Raw genomic sequence first — 25,775 nt, forward strand, 5'->3', positions numbered from 1 at the left:
TTCTGGAAGTGGGGATGGAGGGTGCAGTTTGGATGTGAAGAGGAAAAGGTGTTCATTCCCGGGGTGCCTAGTGGGTAAACTCTTGTTTTTGTGTGCATGCTAGTTTGCAGTGGGGAGTGTGTAGGAGATGCTGGCTTGGTTGTCTGGTGTTTGTGGTGGATGGGCTTGAGTTTGTCGTGAAGGTGATGTTTTGTAATGGATGGCATTCAAAACAATGCAGAGTTCTTTGAATGCAGAGTTCTTTGAATGCAGAGTTCTTTGAATGCAGAGTTCTTTGAATGCAGAGTTCTTTGAATGCAGAGTTCTTTGAATGCAGAGTTCTTTGAATGCAGAGTTCTTTTAGTTTACGGCCAGGCAGTGAAGCTGGGTGAAAGCTGGGGTGATGTGTTAATGGTTGGGGTAGGTGGAGGATGAGCCTGCTGCTGTGTTTTGTATAGCTTGCATCAGGGGCAAGGGTGATGCTGGGGATTCAAGTGAGGAGAGCATTGCTGTAGTCTATCTTGGAGGGAACTAGTGCATGAACTGCATTGCGGAAGTACTCTAGAGGAAGGTGGTGTCTGATCTTGCGGCAGAGGTGTAGTGGTAGATTGCATGTTTCGGTGACAAACAATGTGTGTGTGTGAAAGAAGGGTGCAGGGTGATGGTGAAGCCAAGGGGGATGTCCTTGGCAAGATCTTTAATCAAGGGGTGAGTCCAGGTTTGTATCTGGTGGGACAAATGAGGTATTTTGTTTTGGAAGAGTTGACCTTCCGTAAGTGGGTGACCAGGCGAATGGTGATGGTGAAACCGTCTTGGAGGATGTGAAGTTTTGAGGCGGATGAGATGTGGAAGTATATTTGTATGTTATCTACATTTTGGTGGAAATTGATCGTTTTTTGTGCCAAGGATCCATGGTATTACCATATAGGTTGAAAAGTGTAGCCAGCGTGGAGCCTGGTGGGACCTCTTACTTGATAGGGGTGTGGTCGGATCAAAAAGGGTGCATGGAGACAAGTGTGTTCTGTCTTTAAGGAAGGAGATGAACCAGTTGAAGATGTTTCCTGAGAGTTTTATCCTTTTTTATAGGATGTTGAGTAGAATGGTGTTGACTGCAGTACTACTAGTATAGCCATATGTTCTTTCTGATATTGTGGAGGTCATGGAGGATGTGAAGTGTAGCAGTCCCAGTACTGTGTCCAGAACGAAAGCCAGATTGGGTGGGGTTGAGTAGGTGGTTTGTAGTGATGTGGTGTTGCAGCTGGGTGGTGTTGCAGTTGTGTAGTGGTGCAGCGTTCCATGATTCTGGTGTGGTATAGAAGGATGGTGATGGGGCGGTAATGAGCATGGGGTCAAGGAATGGTTTTTCGAGGTGGGTTGAGATTGTGTGCTATGGGGATAGTGCCATGTGAAAGAAAGGAGTTGATGTTGCGCCAGTGGGGAGTAAGGGTAGCAATGCAATTGGATGCAGCCATGTATGGAAATAAAAAAGTCCATGTAGTCTGTTCATTTCACTCTAGATATAGCTCTGGCTATGACTTTGTTCTAACACCATGAACTTGGAAGTTATGGCATTTCCAAACTTCTCCCCTTTTGTTGTGGAAATCCTAAAGAAAAGCTTTCAGAGTATTGGACCATTCGGTATGAGATTGTAATTTGACATTCCAAGTCATGACCACTTTTGCTTTTTCAAAGGTTATGTTAACTTTTAATTCTTTTCAGGCTACCAAATCATATTCAATAGCTACTACAGACGCCTGTTTCTGACCATCATCCAGGAAGTGTGCAGGTTTTGTTTTGGTAATAACGGTGATGAGGGAGTCTCTTTCGATGAGTTGGAAGGTATCTCATGGGTTGGAGTGGGAGAGCAGAGGGGAGGGCTTGCCTGATGTGTATTTTGGAGTTGAAGTTTGCATACTGCAGTGGATGGAGGTGTGGACAGTGGTTTGGAGAGGGATTTGACAATGTTGAATAGCTTCTGTGTATGATTGGTGGAGGATATGAGTTTGTGGAGGCAGTGGGTGGCTTTGTCATTGCATGTATTTTTTTCTTTTGTATTTGTTGCAACAGTGTTTGAGTGGTGTTCTTGTGGCGGGGTATGGGTTTGATTGCCAGGCTCTTTCTTGTCGTCTGACTTCCTGCTTGGTAGAAAGGAGGGAGCTGTGGAACAATGATTTAAGGTGGTGGCTACAGGGTTTTTATGATGAGGGCAATTGTGTGATGATGATGATGGTGGTGGTGGTTCAGGAGAGTGGGGGGGGAATGTGTCTGTGGGGTGGTTTGAGTGGTGCGAAGGCTGTGTCTGTAGTGTGTGTGTGTGTGTGGAGTTGAGGATACATTCATATGGGGTTGCTGTTGTGGTGCCATTGAAATACAATGCAAAAGTTGATGTTGCATAATCCTGGCATTACAAAACCATATTCTGCCTCAACATGTTAACATCTGGGAGCTCTGTGATACTTTCCAAATAATGTTTACACTGATCACATGGCAATGTCTGGCAGGCAGGCTTTCATATTCTTGCTTGAATCTCAGAGTAGGAAGTTGCACTAGGGGGGGTCCTGCCCCAGCCCACTTATACCTTGACGTCTGGATCACCCAGGGCACGTTGGCATAGATTCTACTGTCTCGCGGGCCGGGGTGGCTCTCCTCAGTAAATTATTTTAGAAAAGTAGCCAAAAGGGCAAGAAGTAATAGAGGTTTATTCGCAGCCCAGGTGCAGCTGGGACAGCTATATTCAAACAGATCGCGGAACAGAACGCGTGAAAAGGCGCTGTGAAAGAAACGCCCCTAAATCTAAGATTTTTATAACAATCGAGTTAATTAACATTAGTTACTTTGCAAAATGCAGAAATCTCCACACCAAGCTGAGTGGTGCTTGCACATTGTACCCTTATAGAAAAACATACATTATGTTCTTTAACCCCTAAGTTTGGTTGCACCTACTTGTGCCCCTGCATTTCTTTTATATTTTAGGATTGACTTGTATAACGATTAAAAGGAGCCCCCTCCCCTTTACAGAGCTACTGTCGCAATTGATAAGTGTTTTCACTGCGCAGAACTTTTTTATTACATAATTAGAATTGCCTTGCAGTACTCGACGGAGACAATTGGTGCCAAATGTCCCCCTCCGTGATGGGTCTCTTGCAGGCTATTGGTATCCCTTCTATTGGGGAAATGTAATCCTTCAAGTTGTTGGTGGCATTCCACTTGTCATGCAATTGTGTATTAATTGGGTGTGCGTTGAGCATGTGCAAAGTACGAATGCACATATCTGAGGATCGACACTAGGGTATGTGCACGCGTACTCTTCATACTGGGGAAAGGGGATTGATGCTGTAAGCTCTGCTCCAGTCCTTCAGACGTCTGTTTTACATCCTGCATATCTCATCAAGTAAAGTGTTGTATTCCCATTGTAGTCTGCGTTAGGTTTACTAGCTACTTTGCATTGGGTTTCATGATTCAAGACATTGAAATGGAAAAACAAATGTATTAGTTCAGTTCCCACCACCAAAGAACCGATATAAAATATGTCTATGATGCCCGTCCTTGGCCCTACAATAAGACGTGGCAGCAGTTAAGTGATGTCGATTTATCTTTTCATTACAACTCAAAACGTATCATTGTAGGGGTTCCTCTCATTTCAAACTGTCATTTTCCAGTATGTCTTCTTCCGATGCACACCTAGTGTGAGAGGTACACAAGGAGCAGCCCTGCATGCACAGAGGTTTTTGACCGACTATTTAACTGGTTACACAAGATTACCTGCTATTCTCGCCTGGGGCAGGTGTTGGGGAGGAAGGATAGCTCAGGGGCAACATGTTTGTCTTGGAAGCAAGACAATACAGTGCAACACAGGTTTGAATCCTGATTCAATGCGTAGAAACCACTTGCTGGTATTCAGCACGTTAAAAAAGAAAAATTATAATTGCAGACAAAAGTTGTATCTTTGTCTATAGCAGGGGGTCTTCAACCTTTGGTGCTCCCGATGATTTGGACTACAATTCCCATTAACCCTATTGGGCCGGTGTGAGAAAAACATCTGAGGAGCCAAACGTTGCAGATGCATGGTCTATGCAGCAATGCTGGATGTACACCCATGGTCTATACAGAAATGCTGGATGTACGATGTGTCCCTTTTTGTGCCTCACGGTAGGTTAAAAAAGTACTCTTATAACTGAGTTGCTCAATAAACTTCTCCAGGTATGTGTTCCTTCCTCTAACTCGTTTGTCCCTAAGAAGTAGCCTTTGTCATTTCCAAAGGCCTAATGGCAATCCAAAAGAACGCAGGGGGAGCAGCGATCTTACTATTTATTTATATAATTCCGAGACTTATTGAAGCACTCCCAACTTTGTCTACACCATTATCGATTATTTGTTTGGTGTGCACTATGAACTCTATTTAATGAAAAAATCTATTTCAGTTGCTTTCTATGCAATCCTCCCTTAAATCATAATTTCCGTGTTTCTCTGTTAAACCAGTTTCTTTTATCATGACTGAATATGCGCTCATAGTTTCCAAGTAGTCGCAAAAGCAGCTAGCTGCTTTTGATGTTCCAGTGGTTTATATTTACAAATGAATATGCATTTCCAATGATCTCCTATAAACATGTTAAACAGTCTGTTCTTTTCGCTTTGATTTAAGTGCAGGATAGCCTGTTTCTATTGTCTATCAATTAAATCGATATTTGCATGCACGATGGCCTAGTACTTACCATAGTTCCTAATCAATCCTGTTAGATAGCCCAATAACATTGAACACGTTGGGCTATGTTAGTCACACCTTGGAAACTAGGGTAGGGCGGTGGCAACTGCAGGCAGATGGTAATGGTTTGCATGATTTTAGCTTTCTGTAAAGGGCAAAATTCTGTCGGAGATGAACATTGTATTTACAGAGGTGCCACTATCTTTCAATGAAATATATGTATTACAGCATCTGAATACATATGCTATGTCCAATATAGTTGGGCTGTATAGGAAGCAAATCCATAAGCAACAGCCTTCTCCATGCTCTTCCTCCATCTTGCACAGAAGTTACTGGACTAACTCTTTGAGCCTCCAGATAGACTGGTTGATTTCTGTTTTGACTCTCTTGGGACCTTTCTATATAGCCTTATTGATGGTCTTGCCTCATCTGCTCCCACTGCCATAATCTCTGTATCCTTTTTAAAATGGAAACCTCTTAACTGTTCGATTTCAATTCTTCAGATCTTATAGAGACTGTTTCCACATTAAGTTCTAGGATTAGCTTGATTGTGAAGTCTGATTTAAAGAGTCTTCTGCTCAGGAGTCTTACTAAGTGGTTCGTTCCATGTGATAGCCTAGTTGGGCAGAGGTTTGCTCAATACAGTACTGGTGCTTACCCCAAGGCCTATATTTGGTCTATCTTGTGCCCACTAGGCTTGCAACGTATGTTCTTGCCCCAGCTCTAGAATCTTGCTTCCACGTGGTGCCATGGGGGACTTATTTCACCAGTTCCCAACAGACACCTATAATGGATTTCGGTACGGCATTACATTGACCTGCTACCATCTGATGAGATATACTGGTCATACTATACCCACAGATCCACATGCAAACCGCACACCCTATTATCTGGTTACCGCCCACATTGTGTTGAAACATTTCTTGCACCCTTGAGGGGTTGGGCTCCTGCAGTGCAAGGGACTTAGACATGTACAGCTTTTACTTTGTTACTAAGACATAATACATCCTGTGTGCCAGAGGGTTTGTGGCAATGGGGTGTGCAATTGTCATCCGGTTGTTGTGGTTGTAGCTCTATATAATTTCATCCCATTATAATTGGGTTGACAGTGCAGTATTTGTCATCGGTTCTCTGAAACCTATTGGGGGGGCAATTCCCTCAAATCGTTTTTGCCACACAAGCACAGCTACCTTACTGGGTGCTTTACTGGTTGTGTAGTAACAGTGCGGGGGTGAGGGGGCGGGTTCTTTTTTAACATTCGGTCACTATTATCCTTCATTAACCAGACCTCAAAAGATGCACTCCCCACCATCCATAGATGAATGAGAATTGACTCTTGGCAAGTATGAAATTGTGTCCTCTGTGCATGTGGGGAACTTGGGAGGGTAGGTGAGTTATGATCAATCCAACAATTGTCTATCCCTCCATTCAGTAGTACTGTTTCTAGAAATGTGTATTTGGGGTGTGCAGTCTAATCACTGTCTCGCTTCAGACGAGTACCTTGTGCCATTGGCCCCTAAATACAGCCCTTTTCTTTTTCTCAGGGGACAGTGCTGAGGAGGGTGCCGTGCAGCAGGAATGTGAACTCCGCCTAACACTATTTAAGTTGCGCGTCATGACCCTAAATCCTACTAAGACCTGTTTGCATGCAAACGCCAACATAGGAAATGTAAATGGCAGATGGCGCTGATCTATCAAGACCATAGCAACACATAACGTGTTTAAAACCTGCCTTTTTTGTTCATAAGAAGTTGGTCGATCAAAAGTGCCCATCAGTTAGTCTGCAAAGAATGCCCATCTCAATCATCCATCAAACCTGGTGTTCTTAACACAAGCAGTTTGATGCAGGGGGGTCGAAATTGGGATTTGTTAACCTGGAGCAAAAAGCAGGAGCTACTACATAGTGTACATCAAATCTAACTTGGTGCAAGGTGCAAACTCCAACTTTTTGTTTATTTGTAGGGCGCACCAAACCATTAGGTAGCTGGGCGCACAATATGACAAGGATACTTAAAGCTTAGTTACAGGTACAATGAATAATCGCAGGTACAGTTCAATGTCAACAGGTACAGGTAGAAGGCAAAACGCGGAAACCTATAGTAATTAGTCTAATGGTCGTTAAGGCGTAGCCAGGTACGGGAGTTCTGTCTGAAACTTTAATAAGACTGATCCCTTCTGAGCTCCACTGGTTATGCATTCCATTGTTGGGCTGCTTTTACAGGAAAGCTGTTAAGCTGTTACCTTTTTTTTTTGTCTGAATCTGGGTATTTGGAGGCAGTAGGAGTTGGCTGTCCTTGTTGGTCGTGCAGTAGATTTTCTAATTATTATTTCCTTTAGGTAAGGAGGGGCGGCGTTGTTAAGGCATTTGAAGGTTAATTTTAAGGAGGATCCTATCACTGATTTTCAACCATTTATGATTTCTCCTGGCCTTAGATATGTGCTCTCTAGTGGGGAGGTTCAGGTCCATTCTGAGTGCGTTATTTTGCAGTGTTTGTAATTTGTTGATCATGTATTTATTGGCTCCTAAATATAGTGCATTGCAATAGTCCAATTTTGATAGGATGAGGGCATTGGCTAGGATAATGCAGCTTGCTAGTGAGAGCAAGGGTCTACATGCTCTGAGTTTGCCAGTGTAGGCGGTGGCTGAGGCCAGGGAGTTTACCTGTTTTTTAGAGATAACGTGGAATCCAGATAGAAGTCGAGAGTCTTCACTTTTTTGCCAACTGTGATTATATTGCCATCAATATTGAAGGCACTGTAATTAGTGTCAGTTGTTTTAGGTTATTGGCTGATCCAAGGATCAGGATCTCCTTTTTATAGTCGTTCAGGCAGAGGCCATGGGTTGCCCATCCATGCCTGAATGAGGGTGTATATTTTGTTTACTAAGGCTGTATCTGAGGTGAAATTGCATGAAAGGGGAATGAGGATCTGGGTGTCGTCTGCATAGTTTGTGTAGGTGACGCCCAGTCTGTACAATTTGTCAAATAAAAGCTTTGTAAAGATATTATACATGGTTGGTGAGACACATGAGCCCTGGGGGACGCCACATGTTCGAATTTGGTCTGCTGATGCTGAAGTAGAGAAGACTTGCATACTTATGTTATCTAGAAAGGACTGGACCCAGGCTATGGGTCCACTTGAAAAGCGGGCAGCCGATGCTAGGTGTTTGCATAATACTGCGTGGTCCACCAAGTCAAACGCTGCCCACAGATCAAGGAGGAGTAGCATAGATGTATTTCCTTTGTCGTTAAGCTCATCTATTTGAGCTTTGAGGTCTATTAGTGCTGTCTCCGTGCCATGCTGAGGTTTGAACCCCGGTTGACGGGAGCCTAGAAGTTGATTGGTCTCAAGGTGTTTCTGAATTTGAAGATGGGCCACTCTATTATCTTCAGGAGGAATGGGACCGTTGTGAGGTCAATTTAATATTATTCAATATGCTCAAAATGTTCCTTGGGAGTGTTCTTGTTTCTCCTTTATATGCATTCCCAAAACTTACACAGTTAAATCACCTAGCTAGGTTTGTATGGCACCACTTGCTACATGAGTCAAGAGTAGCTTCTGGTAGCTGTTGGTCTCGAGCTAACCAGGCCCCTCCTTGGCTACAACCAGGAGCTAAATATCTCCCAGCTCCTGTCAATTTCGAACCCTTCCGATTACTAATTTGTATGTAACAAGACTTTAATTTTGTTTTGGGAAATAGAGTTGCAGGGTTTGCTAAGATGATCAATGCCACAAAGCAGTTTTCCACAATGCTGAACTACTGAAAGCTGCATAAAACTGAATTGTGCATGGCGGGAACTATCATCGGACAGCTGAGCTGGTGAGCAGTTGCAAAGGGCATAATTTGCGAACAGCCACAAAGTAATGACATTGTGGATGTTTGGTGTCCAGCTCATGCAATCAGTGATATATAACCAAGGTTCGCCTTGTTTGTGTATCTAATGCAAGGACTCAAAGTATGTGTTCTCCATATACTCATCTTTTTCTAAATATGTAGCGTGTAAAGGGAGAAGTGTTGAAATTTTGCGTTCCTAAAGTTAGTCAGAGACTGAAATCTAATTTGTCTGGGGTTGCAACTTTCCTGGAAAGGAGTATACTAGATAGACTTGTTTTATTTGAAATTCACAAATATATATCTACTATTGTCTGATACAATGATCACTGCAGCAGGCACATGAACGTCTGAGATACCCAGTATATGCAAGATGGAGTTCACAGTTCTGAATCCTAGTAGCTCAGTGGTTTTAATGGAAGCTGCAGAGATATTAGTGTAATGTGCAACAATAAATCGTAGCTCTCAAGTGACCCTCTTTTGGAGGGTCCAATAAGCATTTTGCCTTACATTTCCGTCTAAAAATAACAATTTTCTTGCTGTGAACCATTAAAGTAATTCCCCTGCCCAATGTATTTCAATGGAATGTTGACATCAGGGGTCCCTCATTACAACGTTGAAAGGTTGACCACTACGATGAAGTTAAATAGACAATTCATTTTGCTAATAAGTAAAAAAAGAAAAAGCATTTTGCACTCACGAAAATTTATCATTGACCGCTTTAAAATTCCTGCAGTTTCATTTTCAGATGCAAGCTTGTTCGTGCCTGTGCCTGTAGAGTATGTTTGTCCAGAGCTGACGGGACTTTACGATGGAGATCTGATTTGCGACACAAATTATCTTAGCAGACTTTGATGGAGAAGTGAAAGCAATATGGCGAGCTGTGACTTTCAGATGCAACATTGGAAAAAATAAGACTTTGACTTTTAGCTTGAAAGAATGAATTGCATGCATGTAGACCCTTTAACTAAGTTTAGTGCTATTCAATGTATTTAAAACCTTTTCAATGAGATGTCCCCTTCAAGCCGCTATAGAGGAATTGGAGGGAGGAACAAGTACACTACGTAACACTGGTAGGTTTGGGTGGTATTTCTGAGGGTTCTGCATTCTTACATCGCTGTTTTAGGGGGACAGGGAGGGTCTCTAACACTCCACTACATGCGCTGAGTGGACACCAAAGGAACTTAATATGGAGTGTCCTGTATGGCATATTTATCAGGATACGGCGTAACAGCACTACATTGAATTCATACGATTTTAGAAAGCAAGATCACAGGACAAGGGTTATGAGTCCAGCGTACCCAAAAAAGGTCATTGAAAGAGCATATTTGAAGGCCAGATCACAAAACAGATGAGGCCCATTGACTGGATCTCGGAAAGACCTAAATCCAAACGCAAACAATAAGGACACCACACGACTAATTTTAACGTTTGATAATCAGGCAGTTATGACCAGGCATATACTGCAGAAACATTGGAAAATCCTACTGGCAGACAGATCTCGTATGCAACCTGAATAAAAGGCCAGATATAATTTAGAAGAAATCATTCACAGAAGAAAAGAAAATGAGCAGTTGCTGAGGAATCGGAGGAAGCGGTTTAGCAAATGCACAAAGTGCAATGTTTACAAATATGCCAAAAACGTTTGTCATTTAAGCGTCCAGTAACGGACAAGACTGTGGAGATCCTGAAAAGAATCACATGCGACACAGAATTTGTTGTGTATGCCCTAATATGTGGTTGCCAGAAGTGGTACATTGGAAGCAGTAAGTGCAAATTAAGAATTCAACAACATGTCAGAGCCATTTTACACAAAGACCCCAACTATCCCATGGCCGAACATTTTAGTGATTGCCATCAAGGAAACATGGAAAGCTTCAGCTTTATTGGCATTTGTGCAGTGGACATTGGGCTTCGAGGTGGCAACCGTGAGCTTATGCTTAGGCAAAAAGAGACCTGTTGTATTCTAGACTTTGAAAGCAAGCGGCCACAATATTGACAAGTTACTTTATACCTTCTTAGGAACATAATACGTGTCACTCCTATAAGTATTAAGTGTTTACATCTCTCAAACTTACCTAGTCCACAATTAAATGGCAGCTCAATTGGAAAATTTGAAAAATACTATAAATGATCTGGACTTGATTGTGTCCAACAGTGGACATGGATTTTATCTGTGATTAATGTAGGATATTTGTGGTGATTTATATGGATTTCCTTTTTTCTTCTTTTCACTTTAGTGTGTTCGAAGTTTCTGGCACTGGGACAGGAATTTGAGCAGGAATTGGTAGATGGTAAGCGAGAACTGCAGAATTAGGAGTAAATAAGTAATCATGACTACTACTAAGGCTGAAGAATGAAGGTTTGCACTATGCACCTTCATATTGTGCTGTTGTAGGACAATGCCGTTAAAAAGAGGAGCACTGGGCGTTTTAGCATCTGACTATTTTTAGGTGAATGGCATGTTAACAATTGAATTGTTTTAAGAACGATATACCTGGTACTTTGAAGCTTGATACATCTCAGTATTTATGTTGCCGAGGTAGGACCATGTCGTTAAAGGGGAAGCACTATGCACTTTATAGCATTTTTGTTTGCATCTAAAAATTCTGTTAGCAATTTTGCACATTTAATTTGTCAAAACATATAAACTATTGTGTCCAAGAAGCACTATGCACTTTAAACAGCTGTTGAGTTTAAATGTAACATTAGTTCAATGGTATAGTTATCAGCTTCATGTTTTAAGGTTCACAAGAACAATAGTACCTGCAATCAATGTGTTAAAATGGCACTTATATATGTAGAAATCATCGGAGGTTGATACATCTCAGCATTGATATTGCTGAGGTAGGACTATGGTGCCAAAGGGGAAACGCAATGCACTTTTAGTGATTTCTGTTTACATTGAAATAAGCTGCTAGCAATTTTGCACATTTGAATTGCCCAAACATAGGAACTATTGCTGCTAAGAGCACTATGCACTTTAAACAGCTGTTTAGTTTAAATGTAACAATAGTACAACAATATAGGTATCAGCTTCATGATTCAAGGTTTTACAAGAACTTACAATTCATGTGTTAGACTGTCATTTATACATGTAGAAATCACTGACATTATACAATTAGATTGCTTCAGTAAGGAAATGACTGCAGCCAAAAAGCACGATGTACCTTTTTAAAAAATGAAATGCACTTTATCAAACAATTAATGTTAATGTGATAATGTCAGCGTCGGCACTATGCACTTTCTTGGTCGAAATGTTTACCATCTTAACAGCTAACTTTAATAGGACAACAATGTCAGCATTAAGACTTTACACGTTTTTGGCAAATCGGATTACATGTTCACTAGGTAAATATGGCCGCCATGAAACCATAGAGATTTGCTATGCTGTTAGTCCTTTCTCTATACCAACCCCCTGGCCTGAACACTGGTTTTCTTGTTTAAAATGTGCGCAGGTGTTAGGGATATGTGGTTGTGATCAAGCGGCGAGGATGCCACAAAATGCGTCAGCGACAGGAACTTTTTGCCACTAAATGGGAGCATCTCATTAATTCGATGGTTTTACTTTTATTGCTATGGCTGTGATTCGAACGTTCGTAAGGAACGTATGATAAAGAAAGTGTGTTTTTTGAAAGTAAGACGGATCCTGATGTCTTTACTTCCGACCATGGAGAGTGCTGTTCACTTGACTGACTTGTGATCAGTTTCCCAAAGAAAATATATATATATATATATATATATATATATATATATATATATATATATATATATATATATATATATATATATATATATATATATATATATATATATATATCTGATGTTTGTTAATCTGCTTAGAATCACATGCTGTGCATAGGTCCGACATCAAGTGATCACTGCGGAGTATTGCATCTTGGTTTTCGTAGTCGAAAAGGGGACGTCCACAAGGCGTGTCTGAAACACTATCCCTATAGTGACGTGCGTTGTACCCACAATCCCTCACGCGTCGAGGTCCCTCAGATTGTTTTTGTCCGCCCAGCTACTGGTCGCCTTTACGCGGAGCTCCTCGAGAGACATTGCAGATTTCATCTCCTCGACCTTTGGTCGTTTTCTTATTAATATATAACACATAGATCCCTCCCTCGACGCAGTTGTGAAGCTGTTTCTCCGCCGAGCAAGATCTTTGATGGAGGGGACAAGCGGAGGAGATCCTTCGGCGTTGCCGAACACGTGGCCTGGCCTCGCAGGCCAAATACAGTAGGGAGAGTGGGGTCGTGGGACATCTGTTTCCTTTCTGAAAATGCCTTTCCCTTTCCCCTTCCTTTCCCTTGGGGTCGTTATCACGATTTACTGCCTCAGCTGTGGAGAGGACACCCTTTAGGTTTTGCCCGCGTTGCAAGGGCAAGTTCACTTGGAAGGACAAGCATTCACGGTGTAACCGCTGCTTGCCCCTCGATCACAAGGAGGAGGGTTGCACGGCTTGTCGGCTTCTTAAAAGACCGTAGGGTCAAGAGGTGGGCGGCCTCCGCTATGTCGAAGGCCGATTCCTCACCCGCCGCTGCTACCACCGAAAGTGACGAGGAATGTGATAACACTACCTCCGCTACGGAAGTCGTAGACCCCTCTAAAGAGCGCTCACGCTCTTCGTCGTCTGTCCACGGCCCCGACGGGCTCGGCTCACGCCCTGCTTATGGGGATGAACACCCCGGCGACACTGACGCACACGATACCACCCATAAGCACACAACCCACGGCTCTTCTTCGTCAAAGACGAAGAAAGCATCAGCGCCCAAGGAGACGCAGGTTCCACCGGCGGCCTCCTCGGACCGTTCAGGTTTGAAGCCCCTCTCGCAACCGCAGCCGCGACCAGCGACTGGGCTTTCGGCAAAGAAGGGCGTCGCCCCCAAACCATCGGCCGGCGCGCACCAGCAGAGAGCGCACGCCGCCGTAGAACGATCGACACCCGTAACGTTGAAACCACAGCCCTCCTCTGACAAACTAGTCGCAGAGAGCTTGGCGAGGATCGTTGTAGCCGACACCCAGAAGCGTACGCCGAAAGACACGTCGAGCGCTACGCAAAGGTCGAAAGACATGCCGAAAAGGCCCGAAGAAAGACAGGGACTACCCCCTTCAGTCGGGGGGGGGACCCCCAGCACACCGGAAGGCTTTTCTGAAGGCGACGGGACACTTTCCTCGACGTTATGGGAGAGGTTGAGCCGTTTTCAGGCGGAAGACACTAATTTTCCCCCGCTAGACCGCTCAGGGGTACCCCATGAGACCATGGAAAGACTCCATCTCTGCATGGAGAGAATGGAGAGGTTTATGAAGACCCAGAACCCTCCCACTCCCAAGAGAAGGGCCTCAGGAGGACCCGGGGCTAAATATCCGAGACTATTCAACCCCTCCCAGCAGGACATAGCCTCAGATTTCCATAATGTGTATGACCTCACTGGTGAGGAACAATACTTGGAGGAGGAGGATGAATTTGTGGACGATGAAGAGGGACAGAACCAGGAGGAAGGTCTGGAAGACAGCCCAGACATGGTAGGAGAAGGCTTCGGAGAAAATCCAGAAGAAGGGCCTTCACATCCCTGGCAATCCCCATCAGTATATTCGGACACTGATGTCCTGAACCTAAATCCTCCTGACAATTCACCTGTTAGGAACACGTCTCCCATAGACGATCGGCCCACATTCAATGCCCTGTTGCGCAGAGCAGCAGCACATTTCGAACTGGACACTGGGGAGATCTCTCCTGAAATAGACTTTGTGGAAAGAGTAATTAAGGCGAAACCCCCGGTCAGCCAGACCATTCGCCTCCTCGCTTCAGTGAAGAGAAGAATCATCCCTTCGCTATCCACTCCCGCACTAATCAGAGGAGTTAATCCAAGAATTGAAAAACCTTTCACTCATTCACCCTCAGACCCGCTGTACATCGGGGGACATTCTATTCCTGACTCCCTTGTAGTAACTAATACAAGGAAGAGGGCAGGGGTGCCGCTGTCCACCAGCGAGGCACCACCTGACAAGGAGGGCAAGAGATTATATGCCCTTGGAAAGAGTCACATCCTCGCCTGCCTTTTCTGCAAGAATTGCGAACAACAATTCCTTCCTTGCTAGCTAGCTATGCGGACGCGCAGTGGGCCAAACTGCGCAAAGACGCCGAAGAAGCCCCGGAACCGCTACGGACACGCCTGTTATCAACTATTGGCGAAGGAACCCAGGTCAACCAGAGCATTGTGAAGAACTCTCTGGATGCTGCAGAGACAGCGGGACGTTCCCGCCATGCATGGCTGCGTAATTCAGGGTTCAAACCGGAGACACAGGCATCTTTAATAAATAAACCTATTGAAGACTCAAACCTCTTCGGGAAAGCGGTGGATGAGGCTCTGGAGATGGCTAAAAAAGAGTTCGATACTATCAAAACTCTTGACCAGATCTCTAAGCCCACTACCAGACGCGGCTATGGCAACAAACGCTTTTGTCGTGGCCAACGCCAACAACAGAATCAGCAGCAACAGTACCCTGCCACCAATTACCAGACCAATAGTGGGCAGTACAGCCAAAGAGGCCAGCGCCGTGGCAAAGGGAGAGGTCGGGGGTCCACCCCCAGAGGCTCCCAAGCCCCCAACAACACCAAGTGACGCGAAGATTTGCGTCCCCTCCCATGCAACACCGGTCGGGGGCCGGCTAACATCCTTTCTTCCAGCATGGGAGGGAATAACGTCAGACCACTGGGTACTTTCCACCGTAGTCCACGGATACTGCATCGAATTCAACGGTTCCCCAACATACAGACCCCCGAGGGGACGACGCATGACACCAGAACACCTTGCCATCCTTCTCCAAGAAGTAGAACAACTGCTGGAAAAAGGAGCCATAGAGGTCGTGCCTCTATCTCAGGTAACGGAAGGTATTTATTCAGTGTACTTCCTTGTACCCAAAAAGGATCTAACCATGCGCCCTGTATTAGATCTGCGCCCAGCGAACAAGTTTGTCAAACCCCAGAAGTTTCGTATGGTGACCTTACAGGAAGTGATCAACCTGCTATCACAAGGAGATTACATGACAACACTAGACATGAAAGATGCATACTTTCATATTTTAATGTTGCCAGCGCACAGAAAATACCTCAGGTTCATGATAGAGGGCAAACACTACCAGTTCAGAGTGCTACCCTTCGGCATAGCATCTGCACCAAGGGTATTCACGAAGGTACTGGCAGTGGCAGCGGCCCACCTGCGCAGGTTGTCCATCCCAGTTTACCCTTACCTCGACGACTGGCTCATAACGGGGGATTCTTACGAAACATGCTTCGCCAATACCCAAAAGACTGTAGACCTTTTGTTCCAGCTGGGCTTCTCCATCAACGAAAAGAAGTCCAGCCTAGACCCCAGCCAGATCAAACAATTCCTAGGGGCTCTAATTCAAACAAAGGACGGCCTCGTCTTCCCCTCCAACGAGAGGGTCCAAAACATGCTGTTTCAGATCCCTCAATATGTGGCCGGTCGAGAGGTGACGGTACGCAAAGCAATGCGCTTGCTAGGAATGATGGTGTTGTGTATTTATTTGGTACCTCACGCGTGCCTGCGCATGGGCCCAATGCAAGAGTGGCTCAACAGCCAGTGGTGTCAGGCCAGCGGACTATGGGACGATCTAGTGGTGGTCTTGCAGGCCTTGGTTCTCTCTCTACGGTGGTGGACAAAGGAAAACCTGGTAAGAGGGAATCCCTTTGCCACACCCGTGGCGGAAGCCACTCTAACCACAGACGCATCCCTCACAGGATGGGGGGCTCACCTATCCCATCAGACTGCTCACAGAGTGTGGACTCCGAACGTAGCATCCAAACACATAAATCTACTGGAGCTACTAGCTGTGTTCAAGGCGCTAAAAGCCTTCCAGGAACACCTACAAGGCAAGGCAGTGATGGTCCTTACAGACAGCACCACAGCCATGTACTACATCAACAAGCAGGGGGGCACCCACTCTCCAGGACTGTCCAAACTGGCCCAAAATATATGGAAGTGGGCTCTCAAACAAAACATGTTCCTACTGTCACAACATGTACCAGGGGAACTCAATCTGCTGGCAGACAAACTCAGCAGAGATTTCCCCCTGTCCGAAGAGTACGAATGGCGACTGCACGAAGACATCGTCTTCGACGTCTTCACGCAATGGGGATTCCCAGAAATGGACCTGTTCGCAACCCTGAAGAACTCACAATGCCAAAGTTACGCCTCCAGGTACCCCCAGAACCAATCCAAGGGGAACGGTCTGTCGATTCAATGGTCAGGGAAATTTGTTTACGCTTTTCCCCCGACTCCCCTTCTCAACAAGGTGGTGCACAAGATGCACCAGGAACAAGTGACCATGATACTGGTGGCCCCAATGTGGGCCCGACAGCCATGGTTCGCTCACTTGATGGAGATGTCCCTATCTTCCCCAGTGAAACTCCCCTGCCCGTACAACATGCTGTCACAAGACAAGGGCAGGACTCTGCATCCATGCCCCCAGAACATGAACTTAGCAGCCTGGCTCCTGAGATCATAGAATTTGGACATCTACAGCTCCCGCAGAGATGCATGGACATCCTCAGGGAAGCCAGAAAACCTAACACTCGCCACTGCTATTCTAGCAAGTGGAAGAGATTTGTCATCTGATGCAGAGGAAAGAGCATCAACCCGATTGACTGCTCTCCCACACATATTGTTCTATACCTGACCCATTTATTGGATTCAGGTCTAGTGTTCAATTCCATTAAAGTCCACCTAGCGGCACTTTCTGCATACACCACTTCCCAACTCAAAGTGTCGTGGTGGAAGATCCCTGTTATAAAGGCCTTCATGGAGGGAGTAAAGAGAATACACCCCCCGATAGCTGACCCAGCTCCCGGATGGGACCTTAACGTGGTACTTACCAGACTCATGGGCTCACCATTTGAACCCATGCACAAAGCATCTCTTAAAGACCTCACTCTTAAATCTGCTTTTCTAATAGCTATCACCTCCATCAGGAGAGTAAGTGAACTACAGGCTCTTTCTGTTCTAGACCCCTTCGTTACAGTTCAGAGATCAGGTGGTTCTACGCACGCACCCAAGGTTTGCACTGAAATTCATCTCGAAATTCCACGTAAACCAGTCTATAGAACTACCAACCTTCTTTCAAAATCCTTCCAACTTGGGAGAAAAAAGTCTGCACACACTAGATGTGCACAGAGCGGTCATGTTCTACATGGAAAGAACCAGACCACTGAGGAAGACTAATCAGTTCTTCGTCTCGGTGGCAGCAGGAAGAGAAGGGGATGCAGTTTCAAAGTCCACTATTTCTAGATGGATTGTTCAATGCATCACTCTCTGCTATACTCTTGCTAAGAGAGAACTGCCCTTTAAGCCAAGAGCACACTCTACTCGAGGCACGGGGGCGTCCATAGCATTCATTGCAAATGTTCCCCTCGAGTCCATCTGCAAAGCGGCTACCTGGAGTTCTGTGCACACCTTTACAAAACACTACTGTCTAGATGCACACTCGAGATCTGACTCCCAGGTGGGACAGGCAGTATTAAGACATCTTTTCTCTACTGTTCCTTCTCATAACCCACCGCCAACTCCGGGTACTGCTCGCTAGTCTATGCACAGCATGTGATTCTAAGCAGATTAACAAACATCAGAAGACAATGCATTACTTACCGTAAAAGCATTTCTGATGGTTGTATCTGCTTAGATTCACATGCGCCCACCCTTCCTCCCCGCTCGGATGGAAGGAACATAGACTTCCTTTTATATCTCTCTTTTCTGTACTCACTCACGTCTACAAGGCTCCCTCAGGGCAGAAAAATACAAACAGAGGGACCTCGACGCGTGAGGGATTGTGGGTACAACGCATGTCACTATAGGGATAGTGTTTCAGACACGCCTTGTCGACGTCCCCTTTTCGACTACGAAAAACAAGATGCAATACTCCACAGTGACCACTGGATGTCGGACCTATGCACAGCATGTGAATCTAAGCAGATACAACCATCAGAAATGCTTTTACGGTAAGTAATGCATTGATATATATATATATTTATTATTATTATTTATTTTCTTTTTTCTTCTCTCAAAGATTTTCGAGAAGCCTCTGCGAATTGTAATTTTGTTGTTTTGATGGGCAGCGGGGTTCCCCACCCCTATTGTTTGTATTCTCGACCATCCCTACAATTTAAATATTATTTCCCACCCCTATATTTTCAGTTTTTCCAAACAAAAAGTTTAACAAAACCAGTCAATGAAAGAACGTTATGATTTCTAAATCCTTACAGAGATATCCAAACCTGGAGGAGAAAATACTGGAAGGTTCCCAAACACCACCACCTCCATTTCATGAAGTGTCATTTCTTATTCTGGAGACTCTTGATTGCAACTGTATTGTCAGACTGTTGAAGTTGGTAGTGGTTCTAGCAAGTGATGTGGAACCCGAATACACTGCACCACTACACCACAATCTGGGCGTTTAACCATATAATCCGGAATATGCCTTAAGGGGAGTTCTAGGTTTCGTCTTTGCCAGCTCTTTGGGTCCATTTGCTTTACTGAATCCCCTATCACAAGTTGGCACGATAAGATTAGTTTTGTCTCCTTGGGAGATCTTTTGTTAACTGTTGGTTGATTGTGTTTAGTAGTACCATGTAAACTTTTAGTGTAATCTGGCTATCCAATATCTATACGCTTAATCCGTTTCTGTATTACTGGGAAATTGCCATAGATCTTACAAGGCCAGATTTCTTGACATTGGGTTCCAGTAATTACCTTTTTTGGTTCCAGTAAACACCTTATTGGCATTAATATGCTACTGGTTATGTATAATCCGCACCCTGTGATATGATCATTTTATTGACACAATCATAGAGACTAAAATGCTATCTTGCTCCGTAGAGAATTGGGATTTGCCTCTCATAAACGTTGTTTTCTTTGTCTTAAGTTTCTTTCTGCGCTTGTGATTTTCCTGCCTTTATGGTTACACCAGTTGGGGGTATGGGATTTGACTTTGGGAAGTGGGCTTGTGTTTTACACTTACAGAAAGGACAGATACTCACCAAGGAGTAGACCTGCTAGTTTCTTATTTAGTTGAGCTATTTATTTAACCATTGTACCAGCAAGAAGGGGACATGGAACACCATCTTGTGGGCAGCTTGGCATCTACTATATTGCGGTGGTATGTCTAAACTCAACCATCTGAAAAAAGAACATGATGGAATCTGCATTGCCATCAATGCGCAACATGATGCAGGGGTGTTTGGGCTACTTTGTACAAATACAGGCCCCCCATGACATTAAAACGCACATAATCTTTCTTTATATTATGTAAATATCTGTGGGTTTACTTTTTTAAACACATTGTTTGAAAAATGTGTACTGTACACTGTTATACATATTACTCGTGTGAAAACGACGACATTGGGAAGATCCTGTATAATCACTCCCATCTTTCCACATCAATGAAGCACATAAATGAGGGAAGTGTGTTTATGATCGGCAAAGGAAGGGACCAAAACATTTACAGCGCCTTTACTTTGTACCAGTGGTCGCAATATCATTACTTGATGGTGATCTGTAATATTTGTGTATTGATGTTAGTTATGTTTTTATTTCATAGTATTACTAATTGTATATCTTTATGTTTGAGTGCATTCACATTTATTTACTGTTGCATTTTTGTTTTTTAAATTGTTTACATTTTTATTTTTCCTTCGGTAGGGAAGTGCTCACAATGGAGGGGCCTACTGACAACATGTATTTCTTGATTTGAAAATTCAAACTGTAAGTTAAATATGTATAACTTGCATATTAATATTTATGGTGAATACTTTGGATGGGAATGATACAAGGACTGTGTGATTGACTTTATTTTCTGGCCATTCCCAGAATTTCCACCTGCATGTACACTGTTGGCAGCTGTTGGCTTGGGAGTCATCATGACCGAACACATTCTTACCCAGGTAGGACATGGTTGTGCAGTATTCTGGAGAAAAAACAGCCAAATTGTCCATGAAAATAAAATCCATGTTAAAGGTCTTCCTATATTTCACATTAATATATGTGTAACTGCTCACTTCAATTTCTAGACTCGAAAACATAATGCACAATTTTCATTTGTTTAGATCTTAACATATTTAATAGCAAATACTCCTGGAGGATTTAAAATCAAATAATCTCTGAGCCATTTTTTATTCACCCACACAGTGAAGGCATTTATTTTGAACAAACTGTATTTGTAGCACCTGATGGGCTTCTGCTTTTTGATATTGGGAAACTCCTTATGTGAAAGGGGGTGCTTTCCATCCAGATGTTTACGTGTTTGAAAAATCTAAATGGATCACATAAACTGGACATTACCTTTTTAATATGGTGTGAAACTTAAATACATTGTAGAGGCCTGATTTTACCCAGAAAGAGAAATGTTTATGCCATGTGCACTATATGAAGCGTCATCCTGCACAAGAATGGCGCCAGCATATTACACAGCAGACCCCCAGGTGCCAACAAAAACTCTGCGGCATGCTGGTACTACAGTGTGCATGGCGAACTGGGTAGTTTTCAAACGCAAAGTAGCTATAGTGGAATAACGACCATGTGCCAGCCTAGCCTCAGTGAGTCAGTTGGGCGTAGTATAGCTGCCCTGTCGACAATCTACTGCATGCCTTTTGTTTAAAACAAAGTTTTTAGTGTGCTGATAGCAAGCACTTTCTAGAGCTTGACTGACTTTTCACGCATGGTTGGGTTATATTGTATGACGGGTCAGAAGGTGGGAAAGGCCACTTAACTATGGATGTGATTTCTGATTACATTGCTGTAACAGCCCATTGGGTAACATTCCCCTTTAGAGACCAGCAAGAAAAGTCTCCTTTGGAGCTGCATGCTGTCCACCAACAAGCTACTATGTGTATGAGCCACACAAAAACAGACACCTGGGCAGTGCTTAATTTGTGCTGGTGGGCAACACCGGCACTTTTTTATTTATTTTTCACACATCGTACGGGCCGGCGCACAGCATATAATTGTTTTTGTAGATTGATTTCGATCATTCATCCAACGCTCTGCTTGCAGGCGCATGGCTGGCTGGGCCTGGCCAGCCCCTACCGCCTGCCTGACTACAGTGCAGTGAAACAGGAACCGCCAATGAAAAGTAACATTCTGTGTTACTACGGATTACTATACAGAATTGATCAAATACTGCAGAGTACAATTTTTATTGGCTGTTCTTCTGAGCCGTTTAAATTATTGGTCGCGTGTTCAGGTGGGTGACCGGCACAGAGCCACCTTTACTTCTGAAGTTAACAGTTGTGTTAGGGCATGGCGTGGTTGGATGGAGAGCCTGCCTGAGCCAGCCCAGTGGCAGCCACGTGTGGTGCTAGTTGTGGCCGCTCTCAGCTGGCCCTGGACCTTGCTTTCAGTTTGATCGACTTGTTTGTGGGCCAGGCCCACCCCCGACCTGAATCAGTCAAGTCAGTCTCCGACGATGCCAACTCCCAACGGTAAGGTAAGTGCAGCTGAACTCTATCTTTCAGAATTTTAACAAGCTTTTAGGTCGCACTGCACAACGGGTTGCAGCTGGTAAATGTGTCGGTATCTAGGGCTCTTGCTGCCACTGCAAGCTATCCCGCCCCTTTCTAAGGTATCCTTTTGGCTCACATACTCTGATCCACACGCAACCCTGCCAAAGGATCTCCATCTTCTGCTTCACCCTCACCCCTCTACAGTGTTGGGAGCGAAACACAGCTCTGCCGTTGCACCTCTGTCCAGATCTGCAGCAGGACTTGCTGTGCCAAGTATGTAACCCGCGGTTCACGGGTAGGGTTACACTTTAAAAAAAAAAAACTTTTATTAATTTTAACAAACAACCAAAAACCCCAACAGTGAACAATTGTACATTTCAAGTCATATGTATAGTTCCATAATGTGTCCACCACCTCCCCAACCCCCCCCCTCGACCTGATTTTACCCACCTCACTGCCTTCCACCACGCCATCTGATGACGCCCCTCCCTCCGCGGAACCATCCTCCTCTAGGCACGTCTTGGCTGACCCAGACAGTGTCTCCAGGCACTCGATGTCTCAGCTTCTTCCGCTCCCCCTCTATTAGCTGCTTCGCTGCACACCACCGTTTCCGCATCCGCCGATTGCTGATGGTCGTGCCACCAGACTTCCACTTTTGGTTTATTTGCTTTCCAGCTCATGGCAATTCTGCGCTTAGCAAGTATATAAGCCAGGTCTTTGTGTTTATTCACATGCTTCAGCTGACGCGGCCTAGTGGGATGCCCACAGAGAGTCCACCGCCAGACTAATGTCCTTCTCGGTCAAAAGGTGGGCCACCTCCCTCCAGAAACTCCTCATTTCCGGGCATGCCCAGAACATATGTACCAGTCCTGCATTCTCCTCCCAACATTTCGGACACGTTTGTGTTCCTGCATTCTTAAACCTTGCAATCTTCTGGGGGTTGGGGGAGGAGGCGGTCATAGACTCTCTGTGGATGACGTATAACCGGATTTGCTGCAACCTCGCATTCCTAGACACCTGTTTTGTGGTATTCTTGCACCCTCACCCACAACCCATCGCTCATAGATTCCCCGGCCTCTTTTTCCCAATCCAGTCACCTCTTTCCCCACTCTTGACATTAGCAGATCGTAAATTCGAGAGACCTCACGGCCTCCGTCTGACACATCGTAAAATGTTTCTATGGCTGTGTTGATCATCCGCACCAACCTATTGTAAGTGATGTACTGTGCCCGGTGCAAGCTGGTGTCTTCCACCAGTGTGTCAAACTCCACTGCATCCCCATCCTTCCATACATCCCCCAGCGTTGCTATACCAATCGGTTCCTAAAGCTTCCGGACTACCTTTCTCAATCGCTCATCCACTCTATTTAGTGCCCCTGTGGGGAACCCAGGAACGGGTTCTCCATAATCCGCAGGCCCGTCGCCATATCTTCCATCCCAAGTCTAACAGTCTTATCTCTGCATCTTGTAATTTTGGCAACCATATCCATTCTTTCAGAAAGAACTGGACACATTCAGCTCTCAACAATCTGGACTCCGATGTGGAGTCCTCCGATAACCACTTTGCAACATACTGTAGTTGGCTGGGCAGATAATATCTCGAAGTTGGGCAATTTAATGCAACCTTGGTCATACGTATGTTGCAATTTCCATAGTGCTATTCTATTCCTAGTATTGTGCCATATGAACCTGGTTATTATATATGGCATATTCACAAAGTAGTGTAACAGCAACACCACCATCTTTAATAGTGGCACTCTCACCATCATGGTCAAAGGGAGCTTGGCCCAAAACCTCATGCTATTTTCGATGTTAGTCACCGCCCTCTCTGTGTTTTGTTTGTGTTCGACCCCACTGTGATGTACATCAATCCCCAGGTATCTAAAGGTCCCGGTCTCCCATTGTATTTGTAATACTGGCAGTTCCTCTCGTGGTATCCCTTCATCTCTACCTAGGGGAAATATGCATGATTTTTTGGGGTTCACTGTGATGCCAGACAGCATCGCGTATCACCACATTACTTCCAGAATATATTGTAGGTTCTCTTCAGGATATCTCAAATACAACAGCATATCATCCGCATGCATTACTATCAGATGTTGCCCTCCCTTCGTGCTAATCCCCACCTCTCTGTATTTTTGCCTCAAATATATTGCTGAGATGGTCGCCCCTGTCCTAACTCGAGCTAGTGGTTTACTTTACAGCAGTTGGACTCACCTCAAATACGTGGGCCCCATCCTGTATTCCTTCAAGGCTGCCATCAACAAAGTCCTTCACTGCATCCAATGAAATTAATGCAACCTCTTGGGGGTCCGTATCAGTCTGTTCTGTAACATGATGGAGCCTTCTGAGGTTGTCCGATATGCTTCTGTGCAGAACATTCCCGGTCTGGTTGGGATGTATACGTTTATTGATAACCGGTCACCGCCTATTTCCAACACAGCCGTATCTTGCTGTCTTAAGCATGGGTAGCGGTCTGTATGACCTACAGTCCGTGCATGGTCGATTAGGTTTAAGAAGCGGAATGATAACGGCCTCCCACAGAGACTCTGGAAGCGTTCCCTTATCCAACGCCTCATTTAACATTGCTAGTAGTGGGGGGAGCAACTCGGCCTTGTACGTTTTGTAAAACTCGCTAGGGAGTGCATCCGCCCCTGGAGCCTTACTAGTAGGTAAGAGCTTGATCACTGCTTCTAATTCCTCCAGTGTGATTGGGACCTCTTAAGTTCTCGCTCTCCGCCGCCTCCAGTTTGGGAAGGCCGATGTCTTTCAATGTTTCCATTACCTCAATCTCATCTCCCTCGTCTTCGTCCATATACAGTCGCTGGTAGAACTCTAAAAAGCCTTTGTTCATTCTTTCCTGGGTATCTAGTATTTGTACATCCATCCCCCGCACTGCTCTGATTGCTTGTTTTGGTGTCTCATTCTTATGCAGCCAGGCTAATAGCCTGCCTGGCTTATCTCCCTCTGCGTGCTGCCTTTCAACGTATCTTTTATAGTTCAGGTTGCATAATCTCTCCCAGTACTCCCTGCAATCCTGTTGCAATTGTCGTATGGTGCTAGCCTCCTCTGGGAAATGCCCCCCCTCCCTTGCGCATGATTATCTTTCTTTTCCGCTCCTTGTAACTCCTGCATTATTCCCCCTTGTAGGCCTTTAGATTTAGAGATTGCTGCCTCCCTCATCACCACCTTAAATGCCTTTCTTCGGGTCCTCTCTGAACACAGTGTCTTTTAAAGCTTTGGCCCGAAGTCTCCATGTCGGGATCCGTGCTCTGGGTGGCGATTACTGCCGTGCTACGATCAGTGGCGAGTATTCTGATTGTACTACTTCACCCGTCAACTCCGGTGCAGCGAATATAAATATATCTCTCTCCGCGTGTGCAGGTTTTGTGGGGCCAAATAATGGCAATATTGCCTATCCTGTGGGTGGTACATCCTCCATACATCCACTAGTCGAAAATCACTCAATAGGGTACTCGGGGGTCTAACTACCGGGGTAGGCCTATCTGTCTACTCATCTGATCTGTCAACCCTGGGATCTAACGCACACTTAATGTCCCCTCCCCATATAACTGCCCCTCCAATATATGGGCTGATCTTACTGTATAGGGATCTGAAATAGCCGGTAGCATCTTGGTTCGGGGCGTACATGTTGATAATACTCAGCTCTGTTTTCCATGAGTCCTCTTATCAGCACCATCCTCCCATCTGGCTCCCTGGTGGATTGTAGCAGCTTAAGCGGTA

The 25,775-nt window shown here is 44.8% G+C and overlaps 1 protein-coding gene across 9 annotated transcripts in view; it reads left to right on the forward strand.

The window, feature by feature from the left end:
- The window catches only part of LOC138577572 (zinc finger protein 3-like), a 216,326-nt gene that overhangs the window by 35,069 nt on the left and 155,482 nt on the right, over positions 1-25,775 (forward strand). For 5 of the 9 annotated variants that reach the window (XM_069649643.1, XM_069649637.1, XM_069649644.1 and 2 more), the window contains exons 2-3: positions 20,234-20,296; positions 20,402-20,475. In XM_069649643.1, coding sequence (XP_069505744.1) covers positions 20,452-20,475 — 24 coding nt within the window. In that variant the 5' untranslated portion in view covers positions 20,234-20,296; positions 20,402-20,451. Of the gene's footprint in view, positions 1-10,753; positions 10,808-20,233; positions 20,297-20,401; positions 20,476-25,775 lie in introns of all 9 variants that reach the window. The other 4 variants (XM_069649645.1, XM_069649638.1, XM_069649639.1 and 1 more) reach the window with 1 other exon arrangement.

This window comes from Ambystoma mexicanum, chromosome 1p, assembly GCF_040938575.1.
Source record: "Ambystoma mexicanum isolate Mex_15411 chromosome 1p, UKY_AmexF1_1, whole genome shotgun sequence".
NCBI classification, from domain to species: Eukaryota; Metazoa; Chordata; class Amphibia; order Caudata; family Ambystomatidae; genus Ambystoma; species Ambystoma mexicanum.